The 19,759-nt window shown below is 30.4% G+C and overlaps 3 protein-coding genes across 4 annotated transcripts; 1 reads left to right on the top strand and 2 right to left on the bottom strand.

Annotated features, from left to right (window-relative positions):
- Window positions 1-282: 282 nt before the first annotated feature.
- Window positions 283-1,446, top strand: LOC114927605 (F-box/kelch-repeat protein At3g06240-like). Its single transcript, XM_029297674.1, has one exon. It carries the CDS (start codon window positions 283-285, stop codon window positions 1,444-1,446), a length of 1,164 nt encoding a protein of 387 aa, XP_029153507.1.
- Window positions 1,447-1,872: 426 nt separating this feature from the next.
- LOC112798021 (F-box/kelch-repeat protein At3g23880-like) lies at window positions 1,873-4,310 on the bottom strand. Of its 2 annotated transcripts, XM_072233974.1 has the most exons (3): window positions 2,924-4,247; window positions 2,706-2,772; window positions 1,873-2,139 (listed from the first exon to the last, which is right to left on the bottom strand). In XM_072233974.1, the coding sequence occupies exons 1-2, from the start codon at window positions 4,105-4,107 to the stop codon at window positions 2,724-2,726; spliced, it is 1,233 nt and encodes a 410-aa protein (XP_072090075.1). In that variant the 5' UTR covers window positions 4,108-4,247; the 3' UTR covers window positions 1,873-2,139; window positions 2,706-2,723. The 2 variants fall into 2 exon arrangements, with proteins under 2 accessions (XP_072090075.1, XP_025696952.1); XM_025841167.3 differs by lacking the exon at window positions 1,873-2,139 and having other exon boundaries at window positions 2,508-2,772; window positions 2,924-4,310.
- Window positions 4,311-6,740: 2,430 nt separating this feature from the next.
- LOC112795433 (F-box/kelch-repeat protein At3g06240-like) lies at window positions 6,741-7,982 on the bottom strand. Its single transcript, XM_025837360.1, has one exon. It carries the CDS (start codon window positions 7,980-7,982, stop codon window positions 6,741-6,743), a length of 1,242 nt encoding a protein of 413 aa, XP_025693145.1.
- Window positions 7,983-19,759: the final 11,777 nt, after the last annotated feature.

Below are 19,759 nucleotides of genomic sequence, written 5' to 3'. Positions count from 1 at the left end.
ATTTAATACTTACATTTATGTCTATTATAGTATTTTTAAATTTTAAAAGCTATTTTACCAAATACAATTGTTGTTGCTTGTGGTTGTGGTTATTAAAAACAATTTTTAATTTGATTTACCAAATATAAATGCTACAACTTTAAAAAAGTAAAAGCTTTACCAAACTAAACCTAAATGGAATTTGATTAAATCTTAAACACACTAAAAGGATACTACTAAAGCACTTATAACTTACTAGTGCAACCAAAGCAGAAACACTTCATCATCTTTTGCTTGAATGCCATGGACATGGACGTCCACAGTAACAAGAAGAATAACAGAAACATCAGCATCGACGACATACTTCCTGCAGAGTTGGTACGAGGAATCTTAATGAGGATTCCCATAAAAAACCTTGTGCGTCTAAGGTGTGTTTCCAAGCTATGGAACACTTTGATCTCAGACCCCAACTTGCCAAAATCCCATTTTGATCTCTCTCTGGCACCCTCCCATAGACTCCTCCTCTATCCCGACGATTCCACCAAGCCAACAACTGTTGATTTAGATGCACTCTTTCTAGATGGTCCTTCTAAAACATCAACAAATGTCTCTTTCCCTCCCAATAAGGAAAACCAATCAGATGATGGATTCTATATATTCAATTCATGCAGGGGTTTCGTAGCTCTATTCGAAGACCCACATTATATTGTCATATGGAACCCATTAACTAGATCTCACAGAGTATTTTCATGTGAGGGATACAAGAATTATAGTCCTATGCAGAAGCTTCTCAAGCGCTCCGCTATGTTTGGCTTTGGATACGATGCATCAGAAGATGACTACTTGGTCCTTCTCGCTTGGAGGAATACCAGAAAAATGGAAGACTACTTGGGTTTATTTTCTTTGAGAACCAATTCATGGACGACTTCTAAGGTTACACTTCCAAATGACCCTTTAAGGAAGAGAATTATCTCGCTGCCTGGGGTGTTTCTCAATGGGGCTATTCATTGGTGGATTGCCCCTCGTTTTGGTACTGGTGTTGATTCTGGTGGTGCTATTATTCTTGTCTTTGATATGATTGAAAGGCGTTTCTGGGAGATGCCTGTGCCAAAAGAAATAATGACGAATTACCATCCTCCTGGGGCTCTTGTGGAACTGGGAGGGTGCCTAGCCATTTGGTTTACAAATTTCGACAAGAAAACCGACATATGGATTATGAAAGAATATGGAGTGCAGTCATCTTGGACAGCATACAAGATTCCTTGTCTTTTCTTTAGGCCTTTGAACTTATCCAATGATGGGGATATCATTGGATTTGATATCTTAAAATCATGTTTGGCAAAATATAATGTTAATAATGGAGAGATGCTCCAAAGTTGTGGCAAATTTTGTGGTTTGAATGAATTTTGCGTGTATACTGAGAGTTTATTGGCTCTTCCTGATGATTTTATGGAAGGGAAGGAGTAGAAGAAAAAGCCAAGGGTACGTAATGCTTTAGGGAATTAATCAATGTCTTGACTTTTAATTGAGCAATTTTAAGGGTTTAAGTTCTTTTACAATGTCTAATATATGGATGATGTTTTGAACTGCTCTTCATGAAACTTTATTTGTTTTTTGGTTTGTGAGTTTGTTTTGTCATATGATGACGATATGATGATGATGATGATTTTCCTTTACTTTGAATATGAACACTTAAAAGTTAAAATTCAGAGACATCTAGATAGTGTAAATAGCTTATTACATACAATATCTCTTGAGAATTGTATCTAGTATTATTAGATTTGATTGTCCATTTAACTTTCTTCTACTATGTGCATTTCTAATTTTGTCACTAGTTTTCTTCTATACAGGTGTTTGATTTCAGTTTTTTCCTTCCTGCCTACATAAAAAAAATAATAATAATAATTATTTTATGTATTGGAATAAAGTTAGACGTCCAAACGTTTTTTAAATTATGTCTCCAAACAAGTCTCGCGAGATTCTTCTTAGTAAGTACGAGTTGCTGTTACTTACTCTTATTCTTCCTCTTTCTCCTCCTTCGTCATATCCTTCTGCGCGCTTCTTTCTTCAATGTTGTTGTCATCCTCGCTGCGCTGTCTCTGTTGTCGCTGCCACCACCGCCTTCTCCTTATTTTTGTGTTATATGAAAAAAAAATTGTACTATACTATATTCATAAGTTTATATACTATATACAAAAGGTATAAAAACTTGTGTGTTCTATAAGGAAATTTCCATACTCTGTAAAAAGATTCTAGACCGAAAAAGCGCGGAGATTAAAAAAACTAAATAGCATCTTTGTATATATTGTCCATTAATGAACATCTTAGAATTCATCATATATCAATATCAAGAATTAAAACACCTAACAAATGGTAACATGATATTATATAATATATACATGGTTCTACACAGCATATATACCAATCATTGTGTAATAATATATGTATTGACTTAATAGAGATCTCAATGCAAAATGAAAATCGGAAAGCTACACTCAACATGCATGTATAGCAGAAGAAAAAGAAAATTATAGCAGACTTAAGAACTATTAGTAGTACTATTATTGCATATTCACAAAAGATACTACATGTAATACATGACTTGCACCATTTGAATTGTCTATATGTCCTTGAGTTTCCAACATTCATATATGGAATGAAACTCATTTTCAAAGCAAACTCAAAAACAAATATACAAAAGTTTCTTGAAACTCCTTCCACTTTACCTTAGCTTAAAACAACAATCAAGTGGCTAAGTTGGTGCTCTCTTCAGTCCCTTTAACTGAAGAACTCCTGCAGAAAAGATCAGTTTATGAGTAAACTGGTAAAGTCACTATAGTAGACATGGATTTATCAAAACACTTCATCCATCCTAATGGCATATAGCAAAATTAGCAGGGCTAAAATGGCACAAAGCAAAGCATGAAAGAACAATGTTACATACCCTTCTTTCTCCTCAGAGCCATCATTAGGCAGCATCAAGAGACTCTCTGTATAAACAGTATACGAAACGTACCCAATTTGATTACAAGAACGATCAAAACGCATGAGCTTCTCTCCTCTAACATTATATTTCGACATTCCAGGTGATTCATCGAATCCTATAAAATCGCCATCCTCAGACAAGCACACAGGCTCAAAGTAACTGCTAGGAATCTCATAGGAAGTCCAAGAAGACTGCACATTATACTCTTTCATCACCCATATCACAGATTTATCATAATCATCATCATCTTTTTCATAATACAAGGCTAAACACCCTCCCAGTACCGTCAGATGGCAAGGGTAATACCTTCCTACTTGTTCTGGCACTGGAATCTCCAAAAAACCCTTCCTTTTGTTAGTATCAAAGACAAAAATAGTAACAATAGCATCATAATCACCGTCATGATTCAACCAATGAATAGCCCCGTTAAAGAACACCGAAGGTGCCCACTTTTTCCTCCTCTTTAGTTGGTCAGGAATAATAACATCCTCCTTAAAACTACTCCAAGAATTGGACCTCAAGGAGAAGAAATCAAAGTGGCCTTCTTGATTCTTCTTTTCATCATTCCAAGCTAAAACTATCAAGTAATCATCTCTGGTTGTGTCGTACCCAAATCCAAAGAGAAGCTCGCCGCCAAAGGAGTAATAACAATTAGTAGCCATATCGGAAATTTTCGCAATATGATGGCATGAAATAATTCTGTGGGATCCGGTTAACGGGTTCCATATGACGAAAAAGTGTGGGTATTGGTATAAAGCTATGAATCCTCGACATGATCCAAGAACGATGTGATCATCATAATCAGGATCAGAATCGATATCAGCAGCAGCAGGAGAAGGAGGAATCTTTGTTATTGTAGCAGCGGCAGCGTCAGCATAAGTAGCATGGGATAGTGCATCGAGGTCAATGGATCGATGATCAGTTGTAACTTCTGGGATGAAGATGCATCTATGGGTGGGTGCCAGAGAGAGTTCAAAATGAGATTTTGCGAAATTGGGGTTGGAGATGAGATTGTTCCAAAACTTGGAAACACTCTTGACGCGCCCAAGGTGTTTGACGGAAAGTCTCAATAAGATTTGAGTAATCAATTCTGGAGGGAGCATGTCGTTGATGCTTTTGCTGCTGTTGTTGTTTTGCTCCATTGTTGGATCGCACCACTTAGCTTCAATGTTGAATCAATCAATTCTAAGACTCAAAATAGAGACAAAAAAGAAGGTAGATGTCTCCAAGTTAAAATGAAACTGAGGTTCAAGAAGTCAAAATTTGGGTAGTCTTTTTTTTTTTTTTTTTGGGATTTAGCATAGTTATATGCAACAATATAAAGGGGATATGAGAGTCTGACGCCGAATTTTTTTTTTTTTCCATTTTACTCTTGCTATTATAACCCAAAATTATACGAAGTTACAAAATTAGGATAAATTTTTAAAGCAACTACTCAAAATGAAGATGGCAAAAATATCTTTTTATGAAAATATTTGTTAAAAATTGTGACTTATTTATTTAGCCACACTTTAAATAAAGATAATACTTTTAGAACATATCAAAATCTAACCATACAATTCATCATCCAAAGGTCAAAAAAAAATATTTTTATATAAAGATAATTATAAAATCTTCATGGTAATATCCACCATTTTTAAAGTGGTCTTTTAGATTGGTCTGTATATTAATGTTTTTTAATTTTTAGAATTTGTTTGGATGTCACTTTCAAAAAATATCTTTTATTTTTTAAAAGATCTCTTTTACAAAAATAAAAATAATTTTATGTTTAGATATCTTATATAAAAGATCTTTTTATTTATCAGTTGTGTTTAAATAAAATAAGATAAATAAAAATACTTTTTATTCATTATTAGGTAAAAAATATCTTTTTTTAAAAATAAAAAATTTAAAAAAATATATAAATTGTAACTTATTTAAAAAAATTATTTTTTTTTATTTTTCTAATATTTTTACTTTTACAATATCTAATATATGGATGATGTTTTTAACTGCTTTCTTCTTAGAGATACAAATCAAGACCAATCTGAAAAGTGCCAAACTGGAAAGAGATGTAAGAGGGCACCAATTTGGAGAACATGATTCCAATTGTAACTAAAATGTTTGGTCGACAAACTTAGGTGGAAGATGTGTAGCTTCATGAAACTATATTTGTTTTTTGGTTTGTGAGTTTGTTTTGTCATATGATGACGATATGATGATGTTGATTATCCTTTACTTTGAATATGAACACTTAAAATTCAGAGACATCTAAATAGTGTAAATAGCTTATTACATACAATATCTTTTGAGAATTGTATCTAGTATTATTAGATTTGATTGTCCATTTAACTTTCTTCTATTATTTGCATTTGTAATTTTGGTACTAGTTTTCTTCTATACAGGTGTTCAGGATTCTTCTTAGTAAGTACATGTTGTTATTGTTTATTTTTATTCTTTTTCTTCCTCTTCCTTGGTCATCTCTTTCTGCGCACTTCTTTCTTCAGTGTTGTTGTCATCCTCGGCTCCTCGCTGCCGCTGTTTCTGTCGTCGCTGCACCACCGCCTTCTTCTTATTTGTGTGTTGTATGAAAAAAATTTTGTACTATACTATATTCCTAAGTTTATATACTATATACAAAAGGTGTAAAAACTTTTGTGTTCTATAACAAATTTTCCATACTCTGTAAAAGATTCTAGACCGAAAAGGCGCAGAGATTAAAAAAAAAAAAAAGGACTAAATAGCATCTTTGTATATATTGTCCATTAACGAACATCTTAGAATTCATCATATATCCATATCAAGAATTAAAACACCTAACAAATAGTAACATAATATTATATAATATATACATGGTTCTACACAGCATATATACCAATCATTGTGTCATAATATATGTATTGACTAAATAGAGATCTCAATGCAAAATGAAAATCGGAAAGCTACATTCATCATAGGATGTTTGCGGTACAGTTTGGTTCGATTTTAAGAGAAAAAGTCATCCGATCCGAATGTTTAATTTATGTATGGTACAGTTTGAATTAGATGAATTTTTTTTAGAAATTCGATCCGATCCGATTACAAGCAATCTGGATCGGTTTGGATTTGCGGTTTTTTAAATAAAAAAATTAAATACATATAACAAGTCTCAACATCAAATTTTAAATAATCAACAATGACATAACAAGTTTTAACAATATCTTAAAAAGCTAACGATAACATAACAATAGAAATAAAATTATAGGTTAGTTAAAATAAATAAATAAATAATATTTTGAACATAAAATATTTATTAAAAAATAATAATACATGAATAATAGAAAAATGTATAACAAATTGAACATATTATAAGTATAATTGTAAATATAATAATAACATACTAATATTATAGCATATTGTGCGGTTTAGATTGGATTGGATCGGTTATGAAAAGTAGATCCGAAATCTGATCCAATCCAGCCGCTTTGCAAAAAATAGAATCCAATCAAATTCGAATTAGTACGGTTTTAATCAGTTTTCAGTTTAGATCGGATTGAATAAACGGTTTAATTTAAATCGGTTTAGATTTGAACACCACTAATTCATCATGTAATACATGACTTTCACCATTTGAATTGTCTATATGTCCTTAAGTTTCCAACATTCATATATATGGAAAGAAACTCATTTTTAAAGCAAACTCAAAAACAAATATACAAAAGATTCTTGAAACTCCTTCCACTTTACCTCAGCTTAAAACAACAAAATATTAGATTATGAGTAAACTGGTAAAATCACTATAGTAGACATGGATTTATCAAAACACTTCATCCATCATAACGGCATATAGCAAAATTAACAGGGCTAAAATGCCACAAAGCAAAGCATAAAAGGACAATGTTACATACCCTTCTTTCTCCTCAGAGCCATCATTAGGCAGTATCAAGAGACTCTCAGTATAAACAGTATACGAAAAGTACCCAACCTGATCACAAGGACGATCAAAACGCAGGAGCAGCTCTCCTCTAACATTATATTTCGACATTCCATCTGATTCATCGAATCCTATAAAATCGCCATCCTCAGATAAGTACACAGGCTCAAAGTTACTGCTAGGAATCTCATAGGAAGTCCAAGAAGACTGCACGTTGTACTCTTTCATCACCCATATCACACATTTATCATAATCATAATCATATTTATCATTATCATAATACAAGGCTAAACACCCTCCCAGTACAGTCAGACGGCAAGGGTAATCCTTTCCTACTCGTTCTGGCACAGGAATCTCTAACAAACCCTTCCTTTTGCTAGTATCAAAGACAAGAATAGTAACAATAGCATCATAATCACCATCATGATTCAACCAATGAATAGCCCCGTTGTAGAACACCGAAGGTGTCCAATTTTTCCTCCACTTTATTTGGTCAGGAATAATAAAACTACTCCATGAATTGGACCTCAAAGAGAAGAAATCAAGGTGGCCTTCTTTATTCTCCTTTTTATCGTTCCAACCTAAAACTACCAAATAGTCATCTCTGGTTGCGTCGTACCCAAATCCAAAGAGAACCTCGCCCCCAAAGGAGTAATAAGAATTAGTAGCCATATCAGAAATTTTCGCAATATGATGGCATGAAATAATTCTGTGGGATCCAGTTAACGGGTTCCATATGACGAAAAAGTGTGGGTATTGGTATAAAGCTATGAATCCTCGACACGATCCAAGAACGATGTCATCATCAGAATAATTATCAGAAGGAGGAATCTTTGTTATTGTAGCGGCGGCAGCGTCAGCATCAGTAGCATGGGATAGTGCATCGAGGTCAATGGATCGATGATCAATTGTAACTTCTGGGATGAAGATGCATCTATGGGAGGGTGCGAGAGAGAGTTCAAAATGAGATTTTGCGAAATTGGGATCGGAGATGAGATTATTCCAAAGCTTGGAAACACTCTTGACGCACCCAAGGTGTTTGACTGAAAGTCTCAATAAGATTTGAGTTATCAATTCTGGAGGGAGCATGTCGTTGATGCTTTGGCTGTTGTTGTTTTGCTCCATTGTTGGATCACACCACTTAACTATGGTTGAAGTAGGAATTCTTTAAAAATAATACAATATTCAGTTTTTTATTATAATAATTTTAAAAAAATAAAATAAATACAATTAAAAATTATGAATAAATTTAATATTTTTTAAAATTAAATGCATATTTAAAATAATATCTAAATAAATTTAACATTTAAAATTTAAATTTTAAATATATTTAATTATTAATATATTATAATTTAAATATACATCTAAAAATTAAATTATTTAAAATTTAAAATTTTAATTTTAAAATTCTAAAATAAATCTTAAATCATCTAATTATATTTATTAGATAGATTTTTTTATGTGTTCTACAAATATTTTGAGTACGACTATATTATTTTATATACGTAATAAACTTACGAAATAAACTAATTTTAAACATTAGCTAAAACACTAAGCAATAACATCAGCAAAAAAATTAAAATAAATAAATACTAATGCTCAAATAAATAATAAAAATTTCAACTAATACTATGATAATACATGTTAGATATATTTTTATTCATAAGATATAAAAAATTTAAATTAATTATTGATTTTAATAATTTTGAAAACGTTAATGTTCAAATAAGTAACGAATAAATCTAACTAATGATAAAATAATAAATATTAGATGCATTTTATTAAATCAAATATCAAAAAATTAATTGTATTTTTAGTGTTTATATTTAAATGCTAGAATTTATAATTTTGGATGTGTTTCAAAAATAATTTATATATAATATCATATTTTTAGATGTGTTATAATTAGGAAAAAAAAAAACAGCTTTTATGAACATACCATCTAAATATTCTTAATTAAACTTTTAAATTTTGGATGTGTTTCAAAATAATTTATATATAACATCGTATTTTTAGATGTGTTATAATTAAAAAATATATGAATATACCATCTACATCTTCTTACTTAAATTTTTTATTTTTTGTGCATCTTTAATCAAACTAATTAACTATGAATTACTTTATTTGAAAACATTAATGTTAAAAATAAGTAATGAAAAAATCTAACTAATAATTAAATAATAAATATTAGTTGCATTTTATCGGATAAAAAATCAAAAGATTAATTGTATTATTAACGTTTATATTTAAATTCTATAATTTTATGAGTTTGGATGTGTTTTAAAAATATTTTGTATATAACATCATACTATTAGATGTGTTATAATTAAAAAAAAATTATGAACATACTATCTACGTTTTTTTACTTAAATTTTTTATTTTTTGTTCTTTTTCACTTAAACTAATTAAGTACAAATTATTTTATTGATATTAACTCTATTATTAAAACTAAATAAGAAAACTGTGTTAAGATTAAATAAAAATAGATTATTATGTTTATTTTTAAATAACAATTATGTTTATTTATGTTTTATCTGATACTCCACTTGCAGAAGATGACTATGACCCATTTAAATTTGTCTTCCACATCATATTTTTTATGTTTGTTATCTGTGTTGGCATTGGAAAAGAAAAAAATTTTATAAACACAAATATAGTAGAATGGAACCACAAGAAATAGCCTTTAACAATAGTAGTCATAAGATTTTAAAAATTTAAAGTGCGTCAGTTACTCCTTTTATTTCGGAACTATATACAGGTACAATCACATAAATAAGGGCGCAAATAATAATAATAATAATAATAATAATAATAATAAAAGAAGAAGAAGAAAGTGGCTCTTCTATTGGCAGGGCTCACTTGAACTCGTTTGTTGGCTTGTTTGGTAGCTCGGTATTCTATATAATCATATTAAGAATAGATAAAAATGCCTCCTCTAACCCGCTATCAAATCAATAGCTTTAGGTGATCCTTATCGTTTAGACGAAAGCCGGGAGAAGACAGGCCTCACCTCGTGAACCATCCCTCGCTTGGAACAGAATCTCACTCCCCTCTGGTTGAGCTCTAAAACAAAAGAGAATGGTGTTATCACATTTAAGTAGGGGTGGAAAAATGTCTCATGGCCTGTCAGGGTCCTGCAGCCTGATTTGTGTTTAGTCTGGTCTGGCCTGACCTGTTATAAAATAAGTACAGATTCAGGCTGTTATAAAGGCTTTATTATGTTAATAGGTCAGGCCCAAACTTACTAATTAGCCTAATCTGACCTGGCCTGTCAGACCTGTCTAAACCATTTAATACATAATTATATATATAAATAATTTTTTTATTATTAACAAAATAATGAGATATTTTAAATTTATTATATTTAATTATAAATAGTTTTGTATATTTTAAATACTTTAAAGTTTAAAAATTTTTATAAATATTAAATATGACATTTTATATATAAATATATTTATTAAAAATATTTTTTTAAATAATATTTTATTTTTGTAAAAAAAAATTAACAGGCCTTTTAACAGGCTTCAGGTCAGGCCAGATTGAATAACAGGTCAGACTTAGTACTTTGAAAAAAGCTTATAGCAGGCTGCAGGCCAGACTCAGGTCAATCAACCAGGCCTGTTAAGAGCAAAGCCTGGCCTGGCCTGGCCTGTTTCCACCCCTACATTTAAGAATGTAACGTAAAAGAAAGAAAAAAACCCATATTTTTTATACGAAGTTACATAAAAAAAGAATAATTAAATAATATTAAAAGTTAACCAAAGACTAATTTTTATCGTACAAATAATATTTTTCATGCAACAATATACAGGGGATATGAGAGTCTAACGTCGAATTTGTTTTTTCATTTTACTCTTACAATTATAACCCAAAATTATATGAAGTTACAAAATTAGGATAAATTTTTAAAATGGTCTTCTAGATTTGGTCTATGTATCATTGTTGTTCTGCACTTTTTAATGGTCAATGCTAAGGTGAGGAAGCAATTTTTTTTTCTTCACCTGTTGAAAACGTACGTGGGTAAACAATAAATGAATGCGTGTGGTGTGTGTCTTGATGGAGGAGATAAGATCTGCAAACTATCAATATCTATGTTGCGTGTTAATAAAAAAGAATTAATTAAGTGAAACTGATTAATAGTTAATATTGTTAATTAAGAGCGTGGATTTTTTTTACTGGACTTCGAATGTTTTTGTTATTTGGTTGGTCTCGAGCTGATTGTTACTGATTTTGATGAATGTGATCATTTATTTGTTTCATATGAAAATTAGGCTTAGAAAAAAAATAACTGAATGTAAATTAAAAATATGGATTTAGTTTGATAAAAAAAATTTCACACAGAACAATGTAGGAAATGTTATTGAAATTAAAAATTAAATAGATTGAATTTAAAATTAATAATTTAATGAGATTCAATTTGATAAAAATAAACGTACTGCTATTATTTTTGTCGTATAATTAATTATGTTCATTCGTAAATAATTATTTATTTTTATTTTGGAAATAATTATTTTTTGTAATATACATAAAAAATCAATTTTTTTATCTTTATGATAATATAAATAGAGAGTTTTTATTATGTTAACATGACGCTCATACATTAAATTTAAAAATTATTTACTTAGGTGTTGTCACTTGAAATCTTTAAAATTTTATTTATAAATTATAAATTATTATTTTTTTAGATTGTCATTTTTTGAATTTTTAAATATGCTTTATTAGGTTATTAGATATTTAGTTTTTAATATTATTGAACTAATTTTAAAAAATTATTTATAAATTATTTACGTAAATTGTTATTTTTTAATTTTTAAATTATAATTATATTTTATTTTTATTATATAATTATTACTCTTTTATTAAAAAAAACAAATAAATTATAATTTTTGAAGAAACTAAGTTCACTTAATAACTAATATGGATTTAAACCAACGTATTATTATGCACAAATTTCTGGAATCGTCAAGTATCTTATAATGGTGAATTATACTGTAAAGATATAAGTTTACAGATTTTTTTCATGGGATGAAAGAGAGATTAAAAAAGGTAGGACTCACACTTTGAATAACAATAAAATAATAAAAAATAATTATAAAAAGAATTTATTTTCTCTCTCTATATCACTTCAATCTGTATAGTAGAGTACCATTCCTATAATATGGATTTAGTATTGTGAATTTTGACACTCTCAATGCTCCTGAATTTGATTACACCTAATTGGTTGGTAAGTTTATTGTTTTAGAAAAAATAAATTCATTGATAAATTTATTTATTTCATCGATTTTTTCTTAGCAAACTTATTGACAACAAACTATTTTTATCATTTTAAGTTATTTGCTTAGGTTGTTACTTTTTTAAATTCTAAGTTATTTGCATTTTATTCCTTTAAATTATTATTTATTATTTATTTAGGTTGTTATTTTTTAATTTTAAGTTATTTGCTTAGGTTATTTTGCTTAGGTTGTTATTTTTTAAATGTTTAATTATTTTGTTGGTTCCTGTAGCTTCACCAAATTTTTAATTAGGTTCCTATACTTTTTTTTCAATTAGGTCCCTACACTATTTTTAATTTTGTAATTACGTCATTTTCATGTTAAAAATATTAAAATTAACATAATATTTTTATCAAAATACATGCAGTCAAATATTAAATTAAGTTTTTAATTATAAATATCTTCAATTTAAGAAGAAATATTCAGTTAACTCTAATATTTTTTACACTAGGAAGAACTTAATTACAAAATTAAAGTAGTGTAGGGACCCAATTGAAAGAAAAAAAGTATAGGACCTAATTAACAATTTGGTGAAACTATAGGAACCAACAAAGTAATTAAACCTTTAAAAAGTAACAACCTAAGCAAAACAACCTAAGCAAATAACTTAAAATTAAAAATAACAACCTAAATAAATAATAAATAATAATTTAAAAGAATAAAATGCAAATAATTTATAATTTAAAAAGTAACAACCTAAGCAAATAACTTAAAATGATAAAAAGAGTTTGTTGTCAATAAGTTTGCTAAGAAAAAATCGATGAAATAAATAAATTTATCAATAAATTTATTTTTTCTAAAACAATAAACTTACGAACCAATTAGGTGTAATCAAATTCAGGAGTATTGAGAGTGTCAAAACTCACAAAACTAAATCCATATTATAAGATCCCTGGCGATTCTGGAAGTCTATGCATATCGATACGTTGGTTCAAATCCATATTAGTTATTATGTGAACTTAGTTTCTTCAAAAATTATAATTTATTTATTTTTTCTTTAAATAAAAGAGTAATAATTATATAATAAGAATAAAATGTAACTATAATTTAAAAATTTAAAAAATAAATAATTTATAAATAATTTTTTTAAAATTAATTTAATAATATTAAAAACTAAATATCTAATAACCTAATAAAGCGTATTTAAAAATTTAAAAAGTGACAATCTAAAAAAAATAATTTATAATTTATAAATAAAATTTTAAAAATTTTGAGTGAGAATACCTAAGCAAATAATTGTTAAACTTAATGTATGAACGTCATGTTAACATAATAAAAACTCTCTATTTGTATTTATATTACCATAAAGATAGAAGATTTGATTTTTTTTCTTATGTATATTACAAAAAATAATTATTTCCAAAACAAAAAAAATAATTATTTACGAATGAACATAATTAATTATACGACAAAAATAATATCAAATTATCAGTACATTTATTTTTATCAAATTGAATCCCATTAAATTATTAATTTAAATTTAATCTATTTAATTTTTAATTTCAATAACATTTTTTACATTGTTCTGTGTGAAAAATTTTTTATCACACTAAATCTATATTTTTAATTTACATTCAGTTTTTTTTTTTTCCTAAGCCTAAATCAACTCAACTATTTATTTGGAAAGCTCTCCATGGCCGATTTCCGGTGCTTGCTCAGATCATCACCGCATCCCATCTATATCACCAATATGCCCTTGCTGTCATGAAGCAACGGAAACAGTCACTCATTGTTTGATCGATTGCTCTAGAATTAAAGACGTATGGTCTCAGAGTTATCTTTGTGACTGTCTTCCCCCTCAGAGTTCTAACGACTTTGGACATGGTGGACTGCATCAACAGAGATACTTAACCCGTTGAAGAATGCTGATCGTAATCCTCAATTGCTTGCCATCATTTGCTGGAACTGCTGAAAAGCTCGCAACCAGTTAATTTTTCAAGGTTCTACTTCTATGCCGTCTGCCATTCTAGCAAGCTTTGTCAAGTTGCTTCGTGAAATCCAAAGAACTCCCAGTTTAGGTCGTCATCTCCATGAGACAAGCTCTTAGTTAGATTCAATTTGATTTATCATTATTTCTTCTTTAAGATTTTTTTTCGTTTTTCGACCACGCACCATTGGATGAATACCTTCAGTGTAATATTTTTGGAAAATTCCACCTTTTACTATGCTGTTCTACTTTTGGACATCTTTATATTTTATTTTTTAATAATTAATGAAATATAACCTATTATCTTTAGAAAAAAAATCAACTCAACTAGATAACAAAAACATTCAAGGTCCAATAAAAAAAGCCCACAATCTTAATAATAACATTAATCATTAATCAGTTTCACTTAATTAATTATTTTCTATCAATACGCAACACAGATTTGATAGTTTGCAGATCTTGTCCTCTTCCATCAAGACCCACACTACACGCGTACATTTATCGTTTGCCCACGTACATTTAACAGGTGAGGAAAAAAATTGCTTCCTCACCGTAGCATTACCCCTTTTTAATTGCATTAAATATATCTTTCAGTTTGAATTTCAGACTACATACAGATCTCTTTATCTAATTTCGGTGTGAGTCAGCAAGTGAAATGTTGACCTGGCACTGTCACTGCTGCGTAGGCGTGAAATGAAAAAAAAATAGCATTGTATTATTGTGTAGGGGTATTAAAAAATTTCTTAGATAAAGATGATCATTTACAATTCTTTCTTCTTTTTTTTCTTAAACTATTTCGTCTCCTCCTCTTTCAAAGAATGTCGTGACGGTAGTATGAGTTTGTTAGCACAAAAAAAAAAGACGTCAACCATAGGAAGCTGGTGAAGTTGAGGGTACCAACATCGTGAATATAAATGAAGTTAGTAATATTGTTACCGACTGAACAAAATTTTGGATACTCATTGATCCTTTTTTATTTGAGTTATTTTTTTAGGTGATTTCATCATTTGCATTTGCTGTTTTTTTATATTACTATGTTGTTAGATTTTTTGTGATTATTATATTAAGGTGGGATTTTGTTCGTTCTGTTTTTGATGTGATGTTGTTAGATTTTTTGTGATTATTATATTAAGGTGGGATTTTGTTCGTTCTGTTTTTGATGTATGAAACGTGATATTTTTTCTATTAATGTTACTCATATAGAGTTGTGATACACTGTTAGTAGTACTGCATGTGTTTAATTAGTTTATTTATAAATGTTTCAGGTGGATGAAGTTTTGGATATTATATTTTATCATGGAAGAATTTTTGAAAAAGATGTTGACAAAAAAGTAGATTATTATCGTGATAATAGAAGCTGCTTGAATGATTTTGAGGTGGATAAATTGAATATATTTTATCTAAAAATTAAAATTACTTTAAGAAATTAGATTATGATAAAATAATAAAGAAAGTTTGGTGGCTTATACATGGGAAAAATATGGAAATGAGTTTGAAGAAGTTAAACACTAATGTAGACAATGACGGATCCAAAAATTTTGATAATAAAGACGAAATATATATAATATTATAATAATTTTTATAATCGGTGGTAAGAGCAAATAAATGAAAGTGATAAAGCTGATAGGAATGAATGGATAATTTGTGGTGGCGAATGCTTTATTAGGTGTCATTGATTAATAATTAAAAGTGGTATATGTAACAATTATATATATATATATGGATCGCACTAATGTAAAGATTCATTATATAAAGATTTTGTACAGATATATTTTATAATTAAAATTAGGGGTTAAGTATGCTTTTGGTCCCAAAAATTTTGCGTCAGAATCGAACTCGTCCCTCTTCTAATTTTCGATTTAGAATCGTCCTTAACGTTTTTTTTCGTATTAAAATCGTCCTTTTAATTTTTTTGGACAAAAATATCCTCACCACTACCAACACAATTACCTCTTCCACCACCACCACCACCAACACCAACACCACCGTCACAACCAGCACCACCACCACCACCAACACCAACACCAACATCAACACCAATACCAACACTAAGAACACCAAACAACAGCAACTTCTTCCATTAACAGCAATTCAGAAATCAATCAACAACAATTCAGAAATCAAAACAAGAACAAAACCAATAATGATTAAACAAATCAAATCATATTCAACAAATCAAGAAACAGAAGACGAAGCAAAAACAGAGATCGAAGCAAGAAGCAGAGGCGGCGAGGGGCAGCGGCGAGGAGCAGCGGAGCGGAAGCCGACGAGGACGAGGAGGTCACGGCGGCAACGACGAGGACGAGGCGGCGACGACGAGGGCGAGGAGGAGGAGCAGAAACGGCTCGACGAGGAGGGCGAGGCGCGAGGGCGAGGCGGTGACGATGACGTCGGCGAGGAGCAACGAGGAGCGGCGGCGGCGAGGACCCCTTCTCTCCCCCCTCCTCCTTGTCCCCCCCCCTCTTTTCTTTCTCTCCCCACCCTCCGCTTCTCTGTATCCCTTTCTCTCCTTTCTTTCAGCGACGGCAGCTCCAAGCTTCGCCGGCGCCGTCTCCCCCCCCTCCCCCTCCCCCTCCCCTCCCCCTTCGTATACTCTTTTCTCCCCCATGCGTTTTCTTCCCTCCCTAACACGCGTTTTTTTTTTTTATTTATAACTTATTATTAAAATAGGAATAGGGATAGTTTAGGAATTAAATTAAAAATTTAAATAAAAATGATGATTCTAATATGAAAAAAAAAGTTAAGGACGATTCTAAATCGAAAATTAGAAGAGGGACAGTTTCGATTCTGGTGCAAAATTTTTGGAATCAAAACCATATTTAACCCTTAAAATTAGTGATACGTGTCCTTTTTTTTCTATTAAACTAAATTCTAATGCAAATGCGAAAGCTGTAATTATAGTACAGTACAAATATTTGCAGATTGTTAAATGTTAATTACTAACTCCTTTTAAAAATAGTTGACGCCGTTAAAACTGTTACTAATTACACTTTCTTTTTCTTAATAGCTGGACGCACCAAATTTTTCAAGCAATACAACGATTATGACTTTCTTCGTTTGGACTATCGACTCAAGTTTATTTTCTTTTTTCTTTTCCTAATGTAATATACTAGTAGATAAAATAATCTATAGCTATATGGCGGTAAAATAATATATATATATATATATATATATATATATATATATATATATATATTCTCATTACAAAATGTTTTGTTTTAGTAAACCAATTATTTTTTCATTTAGTTAGTATATTGTTTAGAAAATGGAAAGATAATTTAAATAGTAATTTTGGAATGTTGATTATATTATTTGTGGATAAATTTATGATTATTACAAGATTTATCTATTATAATAAATCTAGAATATTCGTAAATTTAGAATTTATTTGGGTGAGTTTATAAAACAAAATTAATTATCTTTATTCAAAAAATTATTTTAAAAAATAAAAATAATTTTATGTTTAAATATTTCATATAAAAAATATTTTTATTTATAAATTATATTAAAATACAATGATATAAAAATATTTTTTATTTATTATTATGTGAAAAATATTTTTTAAAGTAAAGTAATTTTAAATTGTATAATTTTTAGTTGAATAACGGAAGAAAAACACAAAAAATTTGTTAAAAGGCACAAAAAAAATTTAGTTCATTCCATAATACATAAATTATTTTTAATTATGCAGATTGTTTAGTTGAATAATACCAAAAAAAAATCCATGAATTTTAATAAAAATACAAATAATTAATTAAACAATATTGTGGAAATGTTAGTTCAGAGAGAGGGAAGGTTCAAGAACAGAGGAAAGTTTACAGAGGAAGCCCTAGGTCAAAAGCAAGTTACTTCTGACTAAGGCAAGAAAAAATGAGACTTACAAGAGCAAAAACTCAAAACTCTAATTACTCCATCTACTATATATACTTCCTTAACTAAATCTGCTAACTAACCGTTCACCACTATTAACAGCTGTATAACAAACTTTTCCAAAACTGCAAAGTGTGTAACTAACTTGCTAATTAATCTGACTCCTCATGTGATAGCCCCTCTCAAGTTGGAATTGGCAAAATCAACCATTCCAAGCTTGCTATGACATCTCTCAAAAATGCTTGGAGCTAGAGCCTTTGTAAATATGTCTGCAGTTTGGTTTGCAGTGGAGATTGGGAGTAATTTGATAACCTTTTCTTGCCATTTATCTCTCACTATATGACAATCCATCTCAATGTGCTTTGTTCTCTCATGGAAGACTGGGTTTGCTGCAATGTGTAATGCTGATTGGTTGTCGCAATATATGGCTATTGGCTTCTCCAACTTCACTTTCAAGTCTTGCAAGATGTAGGTCAGCCACTGAGCTTCCCTAGTTGCCATTGCTAATGCCCTGTACTCTGCTTCACATGATGAACTTGCAACTGTATTTTGTTTCTTACTCTTCCAAGATACAATTGAAGTTCCCAAAAAAAAACAATACCCAGATATTGATCTTCTACTATCCGAACATGTCCCCCAATCACTGTCTGAGTATCCCGCTGGCTCTAAGTCTGAATGAGCTGAGAACATCAACCCAAGTGCTGGTGCTCCCTTGAGATACCTTAATACTCTAATGGCAGCTTCAAAGTGTTTATCTGTGGCACAATCCAAGAATTGACTGAGTTTTCCAACTGCATATCCAATCTCCGGTCTGGTGTTGGTCAAGTACAACAGTTTTCCAACTAACTTCCTGTATTCTGAAGTTGAGCTTAATGGAGTTCCAGAATTCTTTGACAATGGCATTGTGTAGTCCATAGGTGTCGAAACTGTTTTGGCTTCGAGTAACCCATACTCTTTGAGAAGGTCGATGCAATATTTTCTCTGACATACAGTGATGCCCCTCCTGCATCGAGCCACCTCCAACCCCAAGAAGAATTTAAGCTCTCCCAGGTCCTTGATTTTGAATAGCTCATGCAAGTGATGCTTGATGAATTCAATCTCCGTTAAATCTGTCCCTGTTACAATCAAATCGTCAACATAGACTAAAATAACAGTGAATCCTCCTTTTGAATCTTTAGTGAACAGGCTGTAATCATTTCTGGATTGTTGGAAGCCAACTGCTCTTAGAGCATCACACAACTTTGAATTCCACTGCCTGCTTGCCTGTTTTAGGCCATAAAGAGATCTGTCCAACCTACACACCATGTTTGGTGAAGAAACATTCAACCCGGGTGGAGGTTTCATGTAAACTTCCTCCAAAAGATCACCATGTAAGAAGGCCGTATTTACATCTAGTTGATGTAAGTGCCAGTTCTGCATAGCTGCAATGGATAGCACAATCCGCAATGTACTCATCTTCACTACTGGACTATAGGTTTCGAAATAATCAACACCAGCAGTTTGTGTAAAGCCCTGTGCCACCAACCTGGCTTTGTATCTGTCAATGCTACCATCAGAATTCATTTTGAGCTTGAACACCCATTTGCAGCCTACCGCCTTTTTTCCATTAGGTAGAGAAGTCAAAGTCCAAGTCTTATTTTCTTTCAATGCAGAGAGTTCAGCCTCAATTGCCGCTTGCCAACATGGATCACTGATGGCCTCAGCATAGCATTGTGGTTCTTTAATGGGATTTGGCAATAGAGGGTTTGTAGAGTGTTGAATTTGTATATTATGAAATTGAGACTGTGACTCACAAAAGAGAATAGTTGACTCTTCAAAAAAATTTTCAAAAA

The sequence above is a fragment of the Arachis hypogaea genome, chromosome 4 (genome assembly GCF_003086295.3).
Source record: "Arachis hypogaea cultivar Tifrunner chromosome 4, arahy.Tifrunner.gnm2.J5K5, whole genome shotgun sequence".
NCBI lineage: Eukaryota > Viridiplantae > Streptophyta > Magnoliopsida > Fabales > Fabaceae > Arachis > Arachis hypogaea.
This window is presented reverse-complemented; position numbering and strand designations above follow the sequence as displayed.